The 19,780-nt window shown below is 45.5% G+C and overlaps 1 protein-coding gene across 1 annotated transcript; it reads left to right on the top strand.

Moving 5' to 3' along the window:
• Positions 1 to 8,380: 8,380 nt before the first annotated feature.
• Positions 8,381 to 17,431, top strand: LOC133746847 (uncharacterized). Its single transcript, XM_062175091.1, has 7 exons — positions 8,381 to 8,580; positions 9,418 to 9,535; positions 9,924 to 10,022; positions 11,823 to 11,902; positions 15,895 to 16,053; positions 16,640 to 16,748; positions 17,147 to 17,431. Exons 1-7 carry the CDS (start codon positions 8,505 to 8,507, stop codon positions 17,250 to 17,252), a joined length of 747 nt encoding a protein of 248 aa, XP_062031075.1. The 5' UTR covers positions 8,381 to 8,504; the 3' UTR covers positions 17,253 to 17,431.
• The last annotated feature ends 2,349 nt before the right edge of the window (positions 17,432 to 19,780 follow it).

The raw sequence follows: 19,780 nt of genomic DNA, 5'->3' as shown, positions 1-19,780 counted from the left end.
TCCTGTTGCTGCCAACAGTCTGTTCCAGGAAATCGAGAATTTTTCTGTCGTGTACAGAATTATTCCCATCTCTGCTCATTCCCCAAGGGCAAAGCCATTTCTAAATTTTTACATGTTTGTGATATTACCGCACTTCTAGATAGATAGCTGAGTTTGTATTTGTTTCTGATTGCTATTGTAACAAATGACTGTAAACTTGGAGACTTAAAACACCACAGAAGTAATATCTTACAGTTCCGGAGGTGAGAAGTCTCTAATAGGTCAGTAGGCTGCATTCCTTCAGGCAGGTTTGCAGGATGATTCCTTTCTTGCCTTTTCCAACTTATAAAAGTTGCCTTGCATTCCTTAGCTCAGGGTCCCTTCCTGTATCTTGAAAACTCTCTCCCCCCCCCCCCCTTCCTACTTCCTTTCTGATTCTATACCCATATCTTGTTTCCTACTCTGTTCTTCTTGCCTTCATTTTAACCTTTTTGATTTTTATTGAGCTCACCATGACAACATCCCCACCAGGAGATCTTTAAGTAAATCACATCTACGAAATTCCTTTCGCCACATTATGTAAAATGCACACATTCCAGGGACTGTGGTACAATGTGGACATCTTTGGGAGGGTGCATTATTCAGACTACAGCTAGAGACAAGCCAAAGTCTTACGTTAGTTATCTGGGCACTGCAGCCTTGCCTTTGAAATCTGGAGCTGGTTTGGTGACTTAATTCTGATGATCCTGTGCAAGTCACCTTTCATTTGCAGCTCCATAACTTACAGACTTGCATTGTGCATCAAAATCACCAGAGGTGCCTACAAAACACCAGAACATCCCAGCAATTCTTTTTTTTTTTTTTTTTATTAAACTTTTATTTAATGAATATAAATTTCCAAAGTATAGCTTATGGGTTACAATGGCTTCCCCCCTCCCATAACTTCCCTCCCGCCTGCAACCCTCCCCCCTCCCGCTCCCTTTCCCCTTCCATTCGTGTAAAGATTCATTTTCAATTCTCTTTGTATACAGAAGATCAGTTTAGTATATATTAGGTAAAGATTTCAACATTTTGCCCATATAGCAACATCAAGTGAAAAAACTACCATTGGATTACTAATTATAGCATTAAATAGCAATGTACAGCACATTAAAGACAGAGGTCCTACATAATTTTTTTTTTCAAAATAATTAATTTTCTATGCCATTTCCATTTTAACACCAGGTTGTTTTTTTTTTTCATTTCCAATTCTCTTTATATACAGAAGATCACTTCAGTATATAATTAGCAAAGACCTCATCAGTCTGCGCCCACACAGAAACGCAAAGTATAAAAATACTGTTTCAGAACCAGTCGTAGCATCACTTGGCTTTAGGCGACACATTAGGGACAGATCCCGCATGGGGTGTAAGTACACAGTGACTCCTGTTGCTGACTTAACAATTTGACACTCCTGTTCATGGCGTCAGTAATCTCCCTGGGCTCTAGTCATGAGTTGCCAGGGCTATGGAAGCCTTTAGGGTTCGCTGACTTTGATCTTATTCCGATAGGGTCATAGTCAAAGTGGAGGTTCTCGCCTCCCTTCGGAGAAGGGTACCTCCTTCTTTGATGGCCCCGTTCTTTCCACTGGGATCTCACTCACAGAGATCATTCACTTAGGTCTTTTTTTTTTCCATGATATCTTGGCTTTCCATGCCTGCTATACTCTCATGGGCTCTTCAGCCAGATCTGAATGCCTTGAGGGCTGATTCTGAGGCCGGAGTGTTGTTTAGGACATCTGCCATCCTATGAGTCTGCTGCGTATCCCACTTCCCATGTTGGATCTTTCTCTCCCTTTTTGATTCTATCAGTTAGTATTAGCAGATACTTGTCTTGTTTGTGTGATCTCTTTGACTCTTAGACCTATCAGAGCTATCAATTGTGAGCTGAAATTGATCACTTGGACTAGTGCGATGGCATTGGTACATGCCATCCTGATGGGATTGTGTTGGAATCCCCTGGCACATTTCCAACTCCACCATTTGCGGCCAGTCCGATTGAGCATGTTCCAAATTGTTCCTCTCCTCCCTCTCTTTTTCCACTCTTAGATTTAACAGGGATCTCTTTTCAGTTAAATTTAAACACCTAAGAATAATTGTGTGTTAATTACTGAGTTCAACCAACAGTACTAGAACAACAACACATCCCAGCAATTCTAATGTAGGATATTAGAATGGGGGAAGGTCCCCTTCCCAATGGTGTCTTGTATGAGATCCCCAGAAGATCCTGGTACACAGATGAATTTGGGACCCTGTGCTCCGTGTTTCTCTCATGTTCATCTTATTGGAGTTCACAGCCAGTCCTGCAGTCTCTGGCTTGGGTTTTCATGGTGTCTTTTGCTGTGACCTAGACTTGGCCAATTTGGAATCAGGAATGAAAGAGTCCAGAAATTTAGGACCTTATGGAGTACAAAATGTCAGATGTTTTATCATCCCAAGGAATTTTTTAAAGGCTTTGAATGATAGAGTATCCATAAAACATTTTAGGTGGACAGGTAAAAAACATGGCATTCAAACCACTGAAGCCAGAGAGCCTCTGTCTCAGAGCCAGCTGTGAGTCAAATGTAGAAGAGGCAGAGAAATTAGTCAGGAGCTACATTTAGGGAGGGTTTTGACATAGCATTACTGGTAGACCAGGAAAATACGACTAGCTTCTGAGGGAGCTATGCTGCCAAGAAAGTCAGAAGCCAAGAGAAAGGCTTTGGTCATTCTGGCTATAAAACAACTTCCGAATCTCCCATAAGCCAGAGGTGGTGATGAGGGAGGCCAGGGACAGCAAGTCCACAATTCCACTTCCAGGGCAGCCAAGGCGAAGAAATGGTGAAGCAAGAGTCCCCCAGAGGGGGCCCAGGGGCTCTGGGAAAGGAAGCTCCCCCCCACCCAGAGCAGAATAAAACCCCTTTCCAGAAAAGGGCTCTCCCAAAACCTACCCAGGACTGTATCAGGACAGCTGTGCGTCAGTTGCTGCTGCTGGTTCCCAGTCTGGCCTTTGCCAGTGACAACGTTTACTGCAATTGCCTAATTGCTGTTTCACCTTGTGGATGGGTGTGTCAGGAGCAGACTTTTTTTTTTAAGCTATCATCAGTCTTTTATTCAAAAGACATAAAATTTACTTTTATAAGCCTTCATTATCTTTTTTAAGCTTTTCAATTTTAAAAAATTGTGGCTAAAAAAAGAATATAAAATTGACTATATCTATCTTTTTAAGGTGTAACTCTGGAGTTCTGGTGTTAATAAACTTCACATTCTTGTGCATTGGGTCTCCAGAACCTCTTCATATTGCAAAACCCTGTACCCATCAAAAGACTCTCCATTTCCTGTTCTGCCAAGCCCCTGGAAACCCACTGTTCTGTTTTCTTTGTTCGATCAGTTTCATTTGGATCCCCTAAGTGGGTGCAGGGGCCCAAGCAGCTGCTTTCCTAGTTACATTAGCAGGGAGCTAGATTGGAAGTGGAGCAGCAGGGACACGAACCAGAGCCCGTATGAGATGCTAGTGTCACAGGCAGCGACTTAACACGTTATGCCACAACACTGGTCCCTATTTTTGCTTTTGTTGCATGTGCTTTTTTGTATCATGTACAAATATACATTACCAAATCTAATGTTACGAAGGTTTTTCCCTGTGTTTCTTCTTGGGAGTTTATAGTTTAAGGTCTTGCATTTAGATCTTTGACCAATTTTGAGTTAAATTTTGTATCTGGTGTAAGATAAAGGTACAGCTTCAACCTTTGCACTTGGATATCCAGTCTTTCCAATATAATTTGTGGAAGATACTGTCTTTTCAAAGATCGTTTGACCATACGTATAACGGGTTTTTTTTTAATCTTTTGGCTCTCCTATTCTATCCTTCCTTTCTATCCTATTAACCTATCTTTATACTAATAGCTTGGTAGCTTGATTACCAAATCTTTGTAATATATTTTCAAATCAGGAAGTGTGAGACCTTCTAGCTTAAGCTTTATCAAAATTATTTTGGCTATTTGGGGTACCTTGATATTCTAGACAAATTTTAAGATGGAATCTTTTTACTTCTGTCATTGGAATTTTTATACAAGGATTGCACTGACTCTATAGATCACTTTTAAAATTTTTATGTATTTAAGAGGCAGAGATAGAGAAAGACAGTGAGACAGAGAAGAAGGGAGAAGGACAGGGAGAGAGGGAAGAAGAGAGAGAGGAAGAGGGAGAGAGAGACAGAGATCTTCTGGGTGACTCCTCAAATGCAACAGCTGAGGGTAGGCTGAGCTGAAGCTGGTAGCTGGGTATTCAATCTAGGTCTCCCACATGGGAGGTACCAACTGAATTACTTGAGCCATCACCACGGCCTCCCAAAGCCTGTACTTGCAGGAAGCTGGAGTCAGGAACCAGAGCCAGTGACCAAATCCAGGTACTCTGATATGGGAATCAGACATCTTAACCAGCATCTTAACTTCTAGGCTAAATGCCTGTCCCTGAAGATTGCTTTAAGTACTTTAAGTACTATTAACAACTTACCAATATTAAGCCATCCAATCCATAAACATTTTCTTTTCAGATTTTTTCACTGTAAGTGTATAGAAATACAACTATTGATTTTGTATACTGCTATTTTGCTAAATTCTTTTATTAATTGTAACAGGTATTTTAGGGGTACAATCTTCAGGGTTTCCTACAAATAAGGACACATCACTTACAGAAAGAGATAGTTTTATGCCTTCCTTTTTGATGTGGGTTTTTTTTTTTTTTTATTCCTGCTTGTTTGTTCCAGCTAGGACTTTCAGGACTGGATTGACTAGAAATGGCAAGAGCAGGCATTCTTGTCTTAGGGAAAGTGCCTTTAGTCTTGCCCAGTTGAGTAGGCTGTCAGCTGTGGGTTTCTCAAGCATCGTCTTTATTAAATTGAGATAGTGTCCTTTCTATTTCCAAAAATACTTTTCTCATTTGTTGAGTATTCTTATCATGAAAAGATGTTGAATTTTTTCAATGCTTTTTTAGCATCAATTGAGATAATAGTGTGACTTTTGTCCCTCATCTGTCAATGTGGTTGATTATATTTACTGATTCCTGTGTGTTGAACCATCCTTCTATTCCAGGAATAAATCTACTTGATGCAAGTGCATAATCCTTTAAATGTGCTGTTGAATTCAGTTTGCTAATATTTTGTTGAGGGTTTTTGCATCAATATTCATCACGAATATTTGTCTATAGTTTCCTTTTTTGTAGCATCTTTGAATGGCTTTGATATTAGGCTGATCCTAGTCTCATAGAGTGAGTTTGAAAGTCTTTACCCCTCTTCAATACTTGGAAGAATTTGGGGAGGGTCAGTGTTAAGTCTTCTTTAGATGTCTGATAAAATTCTCCAGTAAAGCCATCTGATACTGGGCTTTTCTCTGTTGGGAGACATTTGTTTTAAATTTTTATTTACTTGAAAGACAGAGAGATAGAGACTGAGACCAAGATGGACAAAGAGAGATTTTTCATCAATCTACTGGTTCATTCCCCAAATGTCTGCAAAAGGCAAAATTGGGCCAGGTTGAAGCCAGCAGCCTTGAATTCAAGCCAGATCTCCCACAAGGGTGGCAGGGACCCATCTATGTGAGCCATCATCACCTGCTGCCTCCCAGGGTGCACATTAGCAGGAGGCCAGAATCAGAAGCAGAGCCAGGGCTCCAACCCAAGCACTCCATATAGGATACGAACTAACCAACTGGTATCTTAACTGCTACACCAAACACCTACTCTTGTTGGTGTTTTGACTAGGAATATAATTTCCTCACTAGCTATAGATCTGTTCAGATTTTCTGTTTCTTCATCATTGTGTATTACTAGGATTTTGCCTGTTTTCCCCTTAGGTTATCCAGTATACTCGCATGTAATTATCCAGAGTACTATCTTATAACCCTTTCTTCTGTGACATTAATTGTAATGTCCCCTCTTTTATTTCATATTTTAGTGATTTGAGCCTTCTCCTTTTTCTCCTCAGTTAATCTAAGAGTTTGTTGATGATTTCAACAAACCAACTCTCAATGTCATTGATTGCTTTTTCTATTTTTAAAAATGCCCTACTTAATTGATCTCTGCTCTAATTTTGTTTTCTTCCTTCTACGACTAGTTTTGGGTTTTCTTAGTTTGTTTTTTTTCTAGTTTCTCAAGTGTTATATTAGAGTGCTGATTTGAGATCTTTCTTCTTTTTTAATTAAACATTTATCCCTATCAACTTCCCTCTTCACATTGCTTTCTCTACATCCCAGGGTTTTGGAATGGTGTGTTTTTCAGATTTTTATTTTTGGGCAAATTTTAATCTCAGAAAAGTTGCAAAAATAGTACAGTGAGAATCCATGTATTTCTCACTCAGCTCCTCTAATGTTAGACCCCTGCTTGTTCCATGTCCTGGAACTGTGCTGTGTCTCTTGCCCATGGGTCTCCTCCATTATAAGACCCAAGCTGAAAGAGCACTCTCATCTGGGTCCTGCCATCCTATAGTTAAGAGGAAGGGCAGCCATGGTGAGAGGCTACTAGTTTCTGTTCAGAGATAGCACTTGTCACTGTATCTCACATCTGATTGTCCAAAGCTAGAGCGCTGGTGACACAGAGAATGTTCTCCTGGGCTGAGTGGTCAAAACTCCATCAAGCCCCAAAATACTTCACATCCGGAGATCTCCCAGAACTTCTAGAAACTCTTCTCTCCTCCATTACTGAGATACTAATCTTCCTCCTTTATATCCAGCATAGTACTTCCTGGAAGCCCCCCACTTCGATGTCTGTTTTGAACAAACAGGACAGGCTTAGAATCACTTGTTCAGAAGGGTACCAGCATCAACCTGAGTGCCTCACCAGTTTGTCCACTACTCAACTTTTTTTGTTTTTAAAAGGTTTATTTATTTGAAAGACAGAGTAACAGAAAGAGAGGGAGAGATCTTCCATCTGCTGGTTCACTCTCCAAATGGCTGCAACGGCCAGGGCTGGAGTAGACTGAAACCAGGAGACAGGAACTCCATCCTGGTTTCCCACATGGGTGGCAGGGACTGTCATACTTGAGCCATCATCTACTGCCTCCCAGGCACATTAGCAGGAACCTGGATCAGAAGCAGAGCAACTGTGACTTGAAGAAGCACTGCAATATGGAATGCCAGCATCATAAGCCCTGACCTAACTAGCTGTGCCACAGTGATGTGCTCTGTGTGCCCTAGTCTTGCTCCTGGGGGGCTGGAAGCCATTGTGTAAATTATCTAACATAATGGAGTACAAATAAATGCAAAGTGTATGAACAAAATTGACATTTTAAGATTCACTGATTGGTTTACAGCCCTTGTCTCTACTGTTGAGGATCAGTGTTATTTCTGCTTACTATTTGCTGCTGAATCCTTTACTTAGTGTAAGGTTAATCTTATGAGTATAAAATAAACTGAAAGTAGATGATTGTAAAAATTAAAAGAAAGAATAAGAAAGGAAGGAGAGTGGCAGCATGGGCGGGAGGGAGGGTAGGGTGGGAAGTATCACTTTAAAACTAAATAATTAATTTAAAAAACTAACCATGTGGATGAACCCCTGAAGAGGTTGGTGATGAGGTCAGGAGAGAGAGAGAGAGAGGAGAGAGAGAGAGGAGAGCTTCATCTGGTCCAACCCATTGCTGTTCCTGTCCTCAGCCCAGACATCAGACATTAAGCAAAGGCTTTGTGACGATCCCAATCTTAACCATCATCCAACTGCAAAGATAGGAAAGACGCTGAGCAAATGCCACCTAGCTGAAGCCAGTCAACCCTCGTAATTCAGAGCAAAGTAAATGGTTGCTATTGATGCAAGTCACCTGTTTCTAATGGGTTGTTATGCAGAAATAGATGAAAAGACCCTACAGTTGCAGGTAGTATTATTCTAGTGCCAAATCCTGTCATTCTGCTCACGTTCTCTTACTCTATTTTTCTCGATTTGAGACAGCTGCCGGGACTCTCTCGATGCACTTTAGAGATCAGTTGGATTTCAGTGCCTCCTTCTGCACTCTGGAGTCCTGGGGATGTTTCCCGCAAGGAAAAGTGGGGACATCTCTGACGTCTCCTTGGTTTCAGGGTCCCTGCTTCCTTCCGCTTTTCTAAAGAAAGTGTTCCATTTCAAAGAAGTCGAGCTCATAACACAGCCGTGGAGCGCTGTGCTCTGCCCGGGCACTGCCCCGTCTCACCAGCCTCTTCTGGTCTCAGAGGGAAAACAGCTCACTCCATTCACACCCACACTTTCCTTCTCATTTCTAGGCCGGGGGCCAGGCTCTGGCTCAGCAGATTTATGACTGTATCCTGTGATTCATTCAGAATTTACAAAGCCCTCTTGCCCCACCCCTCGTCCCTCTGCTTATAAAAGGCAGGCAGAGCCTCCCCAGGAGCAGAGAGGCTGAGGCCAGCACAGGAACCTGCAGCCCAGGAGCAGAGAGGCTGAGGCCAGCACAGGAACCTGCAGCCCAGGAGCAGAGAGGCTGAGGCCAGCACAGGAACCTGCAGCTCTCCCTCCTGGCGCTCCAGCATGCAAATCTCTGCAGCACTTCTGTGCCTGCTGCTCACAGCGGCTGCCTTCAGCTCCCAGGTGCTTGCCCAGCCAGGTGAGGCGCCCCCTCCTCCCCGTGAGGCACAGACCTCTCCATCTCCTCTCCAGGTGTTCAGGGACTGCCACAGCGGAAGACGTCCCCACAGTCTTGCCTGAACAGCTGCTTTTCCAAGCTAAGGTAGCTCATGGGCCAGGAGGGAGCCCAGTCACACCGCTGCTCCAGGCAGAACCTGAGCTCCAGTTCCAGCGGTGAACCTCACATCTGGCTCCTCTGGGTCTCCAACACTGGAAACACCCTCAGGCAGTCACCACCTAGCTGCTGTCAGTAGGGTTCAGAGTTGGGGGTGATCTAAGAGGGGACCGCAGGTGGTGGGTGTGCAGGGCACTTCCAAGATATGGAAGGGAGGAGAGGAGACCCAGAATGTTCTGTGCTTTAGTTGGCCCAGCTTCTGCAGAGGCAGTGGGCACAGGGGTCCCCAGCTGCTATTCTCTGGCCCTGATCATTGGCTCATGTGCCCCTCCTATGACCTCTTCAGAATCACCTTGTTTGAACAGAACCTTCTTCTAGCCCAGCCTCCAGCAAAGTAGCTCTGCAGAGACAATGGATTTTTGGAGCCTAAAAGAGGCATGTAACTGGGTCTCCCTGCCCCCAAGGAACTGCATTACTGGACAACCCTTCCTCTATCAGCTGATGATGCTTCATGCCCAGCTTATAGTCCATGAGAGTGAGGGTTTAAGGAAAGATCTCAAAGAGCAGAGACATTGAACTTGGGGTGGGCAGCTTCTCCCCCTCCATCTCCCTTTCTCTCCCACTCTGTCTTCCGACTATTCCCTACTTGACAAATAAGAAGACCCAGAGAACACCCTGAAGAGACTGCTTGTTTTATTGCAGAGGGGACTAACAGTGGCAAAACCTGCTGCTACAGATTCTACAACAGGAGGATGGACCTGCAGAAGCTGAAGAGCTACACACTCGTCAGCATCAGCTACTGTCCCCGGGAAGCTGTGATGTGAGTGCACCATGGCCAGCACCCTCAGCCCGCAGTCCTGAGCTCTCCTCTCGGGTAACAGAGAGGACCACGGTGCCCAGCCTGGGTAGACACTCTCAGCCCCGGAAGCTTTCCGGTGGGAAAGCTGAAGCCAAGAAAAGAACATGACTTCCCGCTTCCAGCTTCCTTGCAGGCCTTCAGTTCAGAGCTCAGTTTCTTTATCCCAGAGCCCAGGAGACTTCACCCAGGCCAAGAGCGGCTGCTTCCCCTGAGGCTCTTCCTTTGTCTTGTCTTCCTCCTCCTCCACTGGGGTAGCCCCACCAGCCCAGACAGGTTTCCCATAGCATAGGTTACACCCCTTGGTTAAATCCTCTTAAGCACGTTACCTAACTGTCCTTTCTCCCCACAGCTTCCAGACCAAACAGCACCGAGAGGTCTGTGCTGACCCCAAGTGGCCGTGGGCCCAAAATGCCATTGCCTACCTGAACAAGAAAACTCAGACTTCAAAGCCTTGAGCAGTCTTGCTGCATTAAATCCAAGCCTGGATTGGAGAAGCAAATAACCTATGTCCACTCGCCTCAACTCAAGAGTTGTACAGAGATTATCTTGTTGTAATTCTGAGAACTAGGAGCTTTGTGTAGTCGTGTGAATCATAGTCTTCCTTAAATATTTTTAAGTTATTAGTACCTTAATTTAACTTGCACTGCCATGGGGGAGGAGTTTGAACTGTAAAGCCTTGTACATACCGTGCCATTTTATTATAGAATTGATTATTTTATATGTATTATTCTTGAATTTTTACATAAAATATATTTTTGTATAAAACTTGACTTTGATGACTTTTTAAAAGATGAAATTGAACTGAAGGGTCCCCAGGGTGCCTGGGAGAGGGGAATAGTTGCAGAATGTGCGGCTGGTATTAAGGAGGAACAAGCATAAGACAGACCCTGGGCTTCGTCCCAGGCAGGCCGGTGCCAACCTGAGCCCACTGCACGGCCCCACATGTGACATGAGCTGCAGACACTTGTTCAAGGACCTCTCTTTCTTTGCAAAGTTATTCATCACCATCACATACCCTACCCCAAAGTGTCTGCCTTCATCCATTATGTCAACCTCATGGCTGATTAGTGTTTCTCTCTTCATCAATCCTCTAATCCAGAGTTATGCATTGAGAAACCAGGAAAGAACCCACAGATGATTCTGCAACTCCCTTACGGAGCAGAAAACCATGAGTCTTTAAAAAAAATGTCCATCTTGACAAGTTAGGGAAGAAGGAGGAAGGTGTGGATCCTGCACAAACCATTGATAGCTTCAGGCTATCTTCTTAAAGACAGAATTTCCATCAAAGCCCTAGGTAGACTTCTCCAGATGTCAAGAGGAATCAGACAACGTTTGTGGCAAGCAGACAATTTACTGGTGATCATTTAGTGCCCAGGCTGTGTCCACCAGTATTTTCTGCCCCTGCTTCTGCCTTTGGTCTTTGTCCTCAAACACCAGTAAAGAGCTTAATCTCAATTACAGAGAGAACAAATGGGAAGCAGACATGCCAGGAGTAGTAGTAGGGGATATGAGTACACGCTGCACCTTAATGAGATGCAGCAAGCCTACTGATGCAGGCCAGTATTAAGCAGAGTATCAGAGAGTAGGACAGGAAGGAGAGAAGAGCTCCACGTGCCTAAGCACCAACAGAATTGGCTCCAGGTATCTCTGTCAAGCTGTATCTCTTTGTTCTCAAGGAATTTTAAACTTATTTGTTCTTAGGCAGGCCTAGGACCCTTGGTCCTCTATAGGCATGGAGAATTAGAGAGAAATCCCAAACCACAACAGGAGTATTGGGCCAGGAACACCACTAATGTGCCCGGTAAACTTGGGCAAGTGACTTCACCTGACTGGGCCTACACGGTAGACCAACAGCTCTCATATTAGTGACAACATCACCCAAACACCAAAAAAACCCACAGATGTCCAGAATAATACAAACACTACCTGCATTGAGAAGTTAGGTAGAGGACTGGCAGGTGACCCAACACATTCCCTTCCAAAGGTTCTGATGGGGAGTATTGTGGGGGGAGAGGCCCCTTCCTCCTTTTTCACTGGTCCTCAGCTGTGTCTGGGACCAGTCACGGGATAGACTTAGAGGCACCCTGATTTTCTCTCCTTTGAACTAGTGTAGTTTTTGAACTTGTCCTGGGCCCTCTGGCTTGCACATGAAGAGTGACTTCTGTTTAAACTTTCTCATCTCTGGAACTTGGCTGTTGGACATGCACTAGCCCTGAAGTAGCACAAACTGTAAATGTCCATCACATAGCCATGAGCCCCTCTACATCCCCCAGACTAAATTGTATTTTCTGGGGGCCATGTGGCTGAATACTAACCAATTAGGTGAAGGTGAGGTTTGAAGTAATGAAAGCCACTTCCAGCCCTGACACCTATTAATAACTCATACTTCCAATCTTTTCTTCCACTAACAGTAACTTTGGGGACACTGTTCTATAAAGCTCAACTCCAAGGTGGAAGCAGTCCATATCCTGAAGTCAGTGGTCACTGCTTGGAGGACAGCTATCTGGTCTGTCTTCCACTGTGACAGAGAGATAAATAAGTCTGTTGTGTTAAGCCACTGATGTTTGGAGCCCAGTTTAATCCCAATTAATAGAAGGATTGATACCATAATCATTGCTACCATCAAAAATCAGAAGAGGGATCAGTGCTGTGGCACAGTGGGTTAACACCCTGGCCTGAAGTGCCACATCCCATATGGGCACTGGTTCAAGTCCCGGCTGCTCCACTTCTGATCCAGCTCTCTGCTGTGGCCTGGGAAAGCAATAGAAGATGGCCCAAGTCCTTGGGCCGCTGCAACCACATGGGAAACCTGGAGGAAGCTCCTGCTCCTGGTTTTGGATCGGGACAGCTCTGGCTGTTGCGACCAATTGGGGAGTGAACCAGCGGATGGAAGACCTCTCTCTGCCTCTCCTCTCTCTGTGTAACTCTGACTTTCAAATAAATAAAACAATCTTAAAAAAAAAAAAGAGAGAGAAAGAGAGAGACAGTTGGGATAAAATAAATGTTGGCCGGCGTCAAGGCTCAATAGGCTAATCCTCTGCTTGCAGTGCCGGCACACCAGGTTCTAGTCCCGATCGGGGCGCTGGATTCTGTCCCAGTTGCCCCTCTTCCAGGCCAGCTCTCTGCTATGGCCCGGGAGTGCAGTGGAGGATGGCCCAAGTGCTTGGGCCCTGCACCCACATGGGAGACCAGGAGAAGCACCTGGCTCCTGGCTTTGGATCGGCAAGATGCGCCAGCCGCAGCGCGCCGGCCGTGGCGGCCATTGAAGGGTGAACCAACGGCAAAAGGAAGACCTTTCTCTCTGTCTCTCTCTCTCTCTCTCACTGTCCACTCTGCCTGTCAAAAAAATAAAATAAAATAAATGTCACTGTGTCAGTGTTTCTTTAAAGCCTATCTAGGGGCCGGTACTGTGGCGTAGTGGGTAAAGCCACCACCTGCAGTACTGGCATCCCATATGGACACCGGTTTGAGTCCCAGCTGCTCCACTTCCTATCCAGCTCTCTGCTGTGGCCTGGGAAAGCAGTGGAGGATGGCCCAAGTCCTTAGGCCCCTGTACCCACATGGGAGACCTGGAAGAAGCTCCTGGCTCCACAGGCTTTTGATTGGCACAGCTCTGGCTGTTGCAACCAATTGGGAATGAACCATTGGGTGGAAGACCTCTCTCTCTCTCTCTGCCTTGCCTTCTGTCTCTGTGTAACTCTGACTTTCAAGTAAAATAAATAAATCTGAAGAAAAATAAAGCCTATCTTATGCTCTACAGTTTATAAAAAATCTGGAGTTAGAAAATAAAGCCAGGAGCCGTGTCCCCTGGCATCTGTCCTACTGACCCCTCACTGTTCCTTGGAAAATGCTTAAGAGCCAAGATTTTGTTTTCTGAATAGAGGACTCATTTTCTGCCTATCTTTCAGGGTCCTTCCTACGAAGTCTCCCCATTTATCAGATGCCAAATCACAGGCTGCTTTAGGTCATGCTGGGATGTGAGCTTCCAAAGAAGACAGGAAAAGTGAGCCAGCAGGATTCCCTCACTCGCCGGAGAGAGCCAACAACTGGATGGATAGAACCGTTGCTCATCTTGGATGTCTGAAGATTTATTTTATTTGTCCTGCTGAGATGTACTGGGTTTGAAATAATTGCGAAGTGAGGGAGGCAACACAATAAATGTAGTCATTAGCTAATAGGGCCCTCTCAACTTCCTGCAGGACTGTCAGAGTATTTCCTATGCAGGAAACATCATCACTCAACTAAGGCAGCCAAGGCACCTTGAGGTCAAGAGCATTCATTCCAAATGTCTTACACTGTCACGGTCTCTAAGATTTCACCTCTCCCATGTGCATAACCAGAGAATTCCTGGAAACTGTCTTCAGAGTAGCCAATCTTTACTTGGAAGCATGGGGAATTTGGGATGATCTGCAGAGGAATCCATCTGCCCAGATGTGGGGTGTCTTTCTAGCATCTCCTGGTCCACAGAAATGTGCCACATTTCCCAATAATGACAAGTATTATCTTCCATTTGCTATGCACATACGGAGATCTGGTCACTCTTCTAAGCACTGGATATATTATTTTTTTAAAGACTTATTTATTTGTTAAAAAAAGTTACACAGAGAGAAGAGATGGAGAGAGAGAGAGAGAGAGAGAGAGAGAGAGAGAGAGAGAAAGAGAGAGAGAGAGAGATCTTCCACACGCTGATTCACTCCCCAATTGGCCGCAATGACTGGAGCTGTGCCGATCCAAAGCCTGTGGAGCCAGGAGCTTCTTCCAGGTCTTCCACGCGGGTGCAGAGGCCCAAGGACTTGGGCCATCCTCCACTGCTTTCCCAGGCCACAGCAGAGAGCTGGATCGGAAGTGGAGCTGCTGGGTCTCAAACGGCACCCATATGGGATGCCAGCACTTCAGGCCAGGGTGTTAACCCACTGTACCACAGCGCCGGCCCCCACTGTTTATATTATTAACTCATTTAATTCACACCATGAGCCTCTAAGACAGGCATGATGACCATCCCCATCTTAACCCAACATGGGATAAGAAAGTTAATGAGAAAGCATGGTAAGAAAGTTGTCTGTGGTAGCAGAGCTAGTCAGTGGCACAGCCATCACCCAAATTCAGGCGTTCTAGGCCTAGAGTCTCTATCAGCCCACCTTACCTAGAGCTGAGCAGCAAAGAACAGGGAAGGCACAGGTGTCTGGCCCTACTTGGTCCCTTTCAAGGTGATTATTCTGGATGAACACTCAGAGACCTTGCAGGCCAGCAAGGGCACTCTTTAATCCTGTGCCCATGAGACATGACCAGTCAACCACGACACTGTCCCTCTTAACACACCTGTCTATGCAACTGTGCCAATCTATGAGTGTGATGTAGGAGTGTGCAGGAAGAGCCAGGAAACAGCTGTGTAACTCACCCTAGTGAGTTAAGTGAAGATTTTGTCTCCTCTTGCACTCTCTTCTCCTAGGGGGCTTAAGTGCTATGCACAAAGGGATACCCGTGGGTTGTGGGAATTCTCTGGTTATGCACATGGGAGAGGTGAAATCTTAGAGACCGTGACAGTTGATGTTTTTAGCTATCAGACACTTTGCCATGTGGTCCAGGGGCTGAGGATAAGCCAGATGGCTGATTTTCCAAGAGTTCTCCTTGGATCCTTGGGGTGTGAGGACACAAGGAGCCACTTGTTCTGCCACAAACAAACCCACTCCCCTACATGTCATTGATGTATAGGAGCTTGTTTGGATTCTACTTGTAAAAGGGTGTTAGAAGTTAAGCAAATAGTTTAAAAGTGCATAGGAAGTCAAGGTCAGTAGAAATTCTCCAGTTCTGACATCGTGGGATGCTTAGGTTCCCAGGACACTAAGGTTAAATCATAGGGGTGAGCCCCTCTTGTGCTCCCCTTCCTGGTTCTCAGAGAGCTGAAAAGCAGTGTTGAGTGGCTGAGCTCTCTGCCTCTGGGTGAGAGCCTTGCAGAAGTTTCAGGGCCCCTGCCTGGCCTCCCAAATCCGGGCCCAGCCACTGAGGAAGGTTTCTAGATCAGCTCACCTCAACATGCAAGCTTCACTTGCTTCCCTCCCCACAGCAGATGTTTTGTTTTATTTCATTTCATTACAACCTACCACCGTCATTCCTACTCCAAGTCCCAGAATAGATGAGAGAGACGCCAAGTCCCACCCACCATCTGGCTTCCTTAATTCATATCTCTTCCCAAGAACTGGAACTTGGTCAGCAATTCAATACTCCCTCCACCCCCGACACGCCAATCTGATTTGATGGTGACTTTGTTTAGGAAAGACTTCCCTGGAAGAGCCCACCCTCTCTGCTCCCCATAAAGGCAGGCAGAGTGATCAAAAGTGCACAGAGACTGAGACCAATCCAGAAGCCTCCAGCTTGTGCTCCACGCTCATCTGCTTGCCTCAGCATGAAGGTCTCTGCAGCACTTCTCTGCGTGCTGCTCACGGCAGCTGTTTTCAGCTCCCAGGTGCTTGCTCAGCCAGGTAAGGCCTTGTCTCCCTAAGAGAAACCCAACCACCTCTAAAACTCTCAGGTCAGCAGGAGTCTTCAGAGACTCACTGCAAACTCTGCACTGGGAAGGGGGCAAGATGCGGCGGGTTGAGAAATGGCCTGACCTTGCATCCAGTCAGTGGAGAAGCCAGGACCAGAAGCCTGGGCCATCTCAGTGGGTCCCCATGCTCTTGTTCTGACATGAGTATTGAGAGAGATGCTGGGTGCATTCGTGGGCAGAGTTTGGGGATGGGGCACAGAAATGAATGCCCTCCTCTTACTGTGAGATGGTGAGAAAAGGAAAAACCATTTGTTGGTTAATTAGAAGCCCAGCATCTGCTGGCCTCAGTAGAATCCAAACAAGCTCCTATACATCAATGACATGTAGGGGCAAGCTTCTTTGCTACCCTCATCAATGGTGATGGGTTCCCCCTGCACCAGGGAGCATGCCGGGTCATTGGATGGATTCTCCCTCCACCTCTGACATACCCTCATCTCCAAACTTCCTTCCTCCCTTCCAAAGTTGAGTTTGAAATATCTGTGTATCATCCTTTCTGCAACTTTTTCCTCCAAATCCAGCTTTTGTCCCAACCACTTGCTGCTTCTCTATGGCCAAGAAGATCCACATTCAGCGGCTGGAGAGCTACAGAAGAATCAGTGGCAGCAAATGCCCCCAGAAAGCTGTGATGTAAGTAGACAAAGCTCACTCTCTCCAGACCCAAGAGTCATTTCTAGGATGCCAAGTGAAGAAGCATGTCAGAATTACTTGGAGTCATAGGCTCCCTCACTTTGACCTCAATAATCTAATTCATGAGCACTCACAATAGGAAATGTTCACTCTTGGCTCCCTGTCTGGTATGTCTGGTAGTGAGTTCAGATCATATCAGATCCACCGAGGCAAGAGCAATGGTGACTTTTCTGGGACATCAGGAGCAGCACTCAGTTCCCATCCCCTCTCCAATCCCTTCCTTCTCTCCCATAGCAGCCTCTTCCCCCATGGCAAATGGTTCTGGAAGATTTGGGGTTAAAGGGACAGAATTTCCAACCAGGATCCTCCTAATTGCTTTCTTTCTCTCTCCCCCACAGCTTCAAGACCAAGTTGGCCAAGGAGATCTGTGCTGATCCCAAGGAGAAGTGGGTCCAAGATTCCATAAAATACCTGGACCAAAAATCCAAAACTTCAAAGCCATAGTCACCTATTCTGAGACCAAACTGAAGTTTGAGAAATGCTTCATTTATTTTCCTTCTCAAGATGCATTCTGAGGGGCTGAAGCTGCAGCGTAGTAAGCTAAGCCTCACCTGTGGCACCTGCATCCAATATGGGTGACAGTTCATGTCCCAGCTGCTCCTCTTTTCATCCAGCTCTTGCTTATGGACTGGGAAACCAGGGGAAGATGGCCCAAGTGCTTGGTCCCTTGCACCCATGTGGGAGACCTTGAAGAAGCTTCAGGCTTCGGATCGACTCAGCTCCAGCCATTGCAGACATCAGATGGAAGACCTTTCTCTCTGTCTCTCTCTCTCTCTCTCTCTCTCTCTCTGTAACTCTGCCTCTCAAATAAATAAATAAATTTTTTAAAGAAAAGATGCATCCTGAGATGATTCCGTTATCATTCCAAAAGGAAAATGACTTATTTTATATTTTTAAATATTATTTTTAAGTTATTGGAGTTCTTAAATGCATCTTCCATGAATTTTAGTTGTCTTTAAACTATAAAGCTTTGAGCAGGTGACTTGTCTTGTCTGAGCGCCACTTCAACCCCCTGCCAAATGTAGGCAATGCAGCACCTCTCCAAGGAATCTTTAAGGGTCCTGGGGAAGAAAATCACATTATGATGTCTTATCTTTTTAGGAAAGCTTTGTTCTTATGAACCTAAGATGTGATTCCTAATGTTAAATGGAAGTAAATGTTGTTTTTGGAATACATAAAATAAATGCACATTTTATTATAATCAGTAATTTGTGTGTGTGTGTGGGTATGTGAATCCAAATAAGGGAGAGAGAAAAATGTCAGTGGGAATGAGAGTCCCAGGGAGCTGTGTTCCTCAGAAATGGCCCTTTGGCTTGGCTGACCTTCCCTGGGGCTCGGGGTGAAACTGACAGGACCAGAAAATCTACTCCAGCCTTCTGAGTCCCGCTCCCAGCAGTGGTTCCCAAGACTCCACATATTGGGGTCACTCAGCCAGCAGGAGACTCACTGCCATCCCTTTCCACACCAGCCTCATGCTCATCCAGAGTCTCTCCCATGACCTCTTGCAACAGCTTCGGGGCCTTCTTCCTCTCCCAGACCTTACTTCCTTGTCTTCCAACCTAACACTGAATAATCAATCAGAGGAGGGCTAGAGGACCCTCAGCAAGATGTATATATAAAGGCTTTAGACTCTGGCAAGGTGGAACGTGAACCTGGTCATGGTGAATGTACAGGTGGAGGGCCTCTGTTGGAGGCAGAGGATAGGGCTTGCTTGAGAAAAATGCCTATCTGTGGTGATGATCTTGATGTACTTACCAAATGGATGGAAGCCCATCTGAATATGTCAGGGTCAAGGCATGTGTGGAAATTATAGCCTTTATGTTGCAAGTGGTAGGGACTCTCAGGAGGAAGGTCAAGGCCAGCTGTCAAGGTCAGTGGATTTAGTGCTCCATTACATAGCAATAGCAAGAGGTGAACCTATAATTCTTTATCACCCAAATTAGAAAGTTTTGCAAAGTAACAGATGGCACGGTTGCTAATTATTTTTGGAACTACAGATCAAATTAACACTGCCCCAGGCAAACTGGAGTGTGTGGTCACGCCAGTAATAACAGGCACCGAAAGTTTCAATTCAGTGGGGAAGAGAAGTGCCGTGACTAGAAGTTCTGCAGGAAGAGTAGCCAGGTGGCTGCGCCCGGGTTGGGAGGGGAAGAGAAAAGCCATTAGGCACTGTCACAGTGTATGCAAGAGGCACCAGGGGATGGAACTAGAGCATTGGTGGGTGGGAAGGGGAGAGGGTAATGGTAAGAAAAGCAGGCCCATGCATGGTGAAATGGTGACAATTGTGGATGGGGACAGGTAAGATGGGTACCCAAACTCCACAAGGCTGCAACTACAAGGTAGCTGCCTGACCCCAGAAAACTCATTTCCTCTACCATTCTCCCCTTATACCCTATCTTTACAAGCTTGAGAGCTGCCATAAAATACACAAGATCCTCCAAGCCTCTAAAAGCATCACCCTTCAGCAAATGAAATCAACCTCTGAACTTCTGTCAACCATGTGAGCCCTGTACCCAGAAACAGAGAACAACTATGTCTCCAAGGGGCAGACAAGGGTCCTAGATGCCATGCTGGTGTAACTGTGGAAAGTCTGAATCTGCCTATCTGGAGGGCTAATGTCCTACTGTGCCACTCTATGTCCAGCAGGGTCATCGCATACCAGATCTCCAAGGGGACTTATTCATACTAAACTCCCTTTGGTCCATGATAAGTGGTGGTCATGGCACAAGGCAAATAAGTGGTAGCATGAAGCATTAGAAAGAGCACTGATATGGGACAGGTACCAGTTGTGGGGTGGTCTCAGGATAGCTCATGGGGATCACAAGACTCTCTGATTCCAGGAAAATCCTGGAGAAGAGATCAGTGAAGGAGAGTAGAGGAGAGAGGAATCTTTCATTTATGGAAGTCTGAGCAGGACGGCGCCAAGGCTCAATAGGCTAATCCTCCGCTTGCGGCACCGGCACCCCAGGTTC

The sequence above is a fragment of the Lepus europaeus genome, chromosome 18 (assembly GCF_033115175.1).
Source record: "Lepus europaeus isolate LE1 chromosome 18, mLepTim1.pri, whole genome shotgun sequence".
NCBI classification, from domain to species: Eukaryota; Metazoa; Chordata; class Mammalia; order Lagomorpha; family Leporidae; genus Lepus; species Lepus europaeus.
This window is presented reverse-complemented; position numbering and strand designations above follow the sequence as displayed.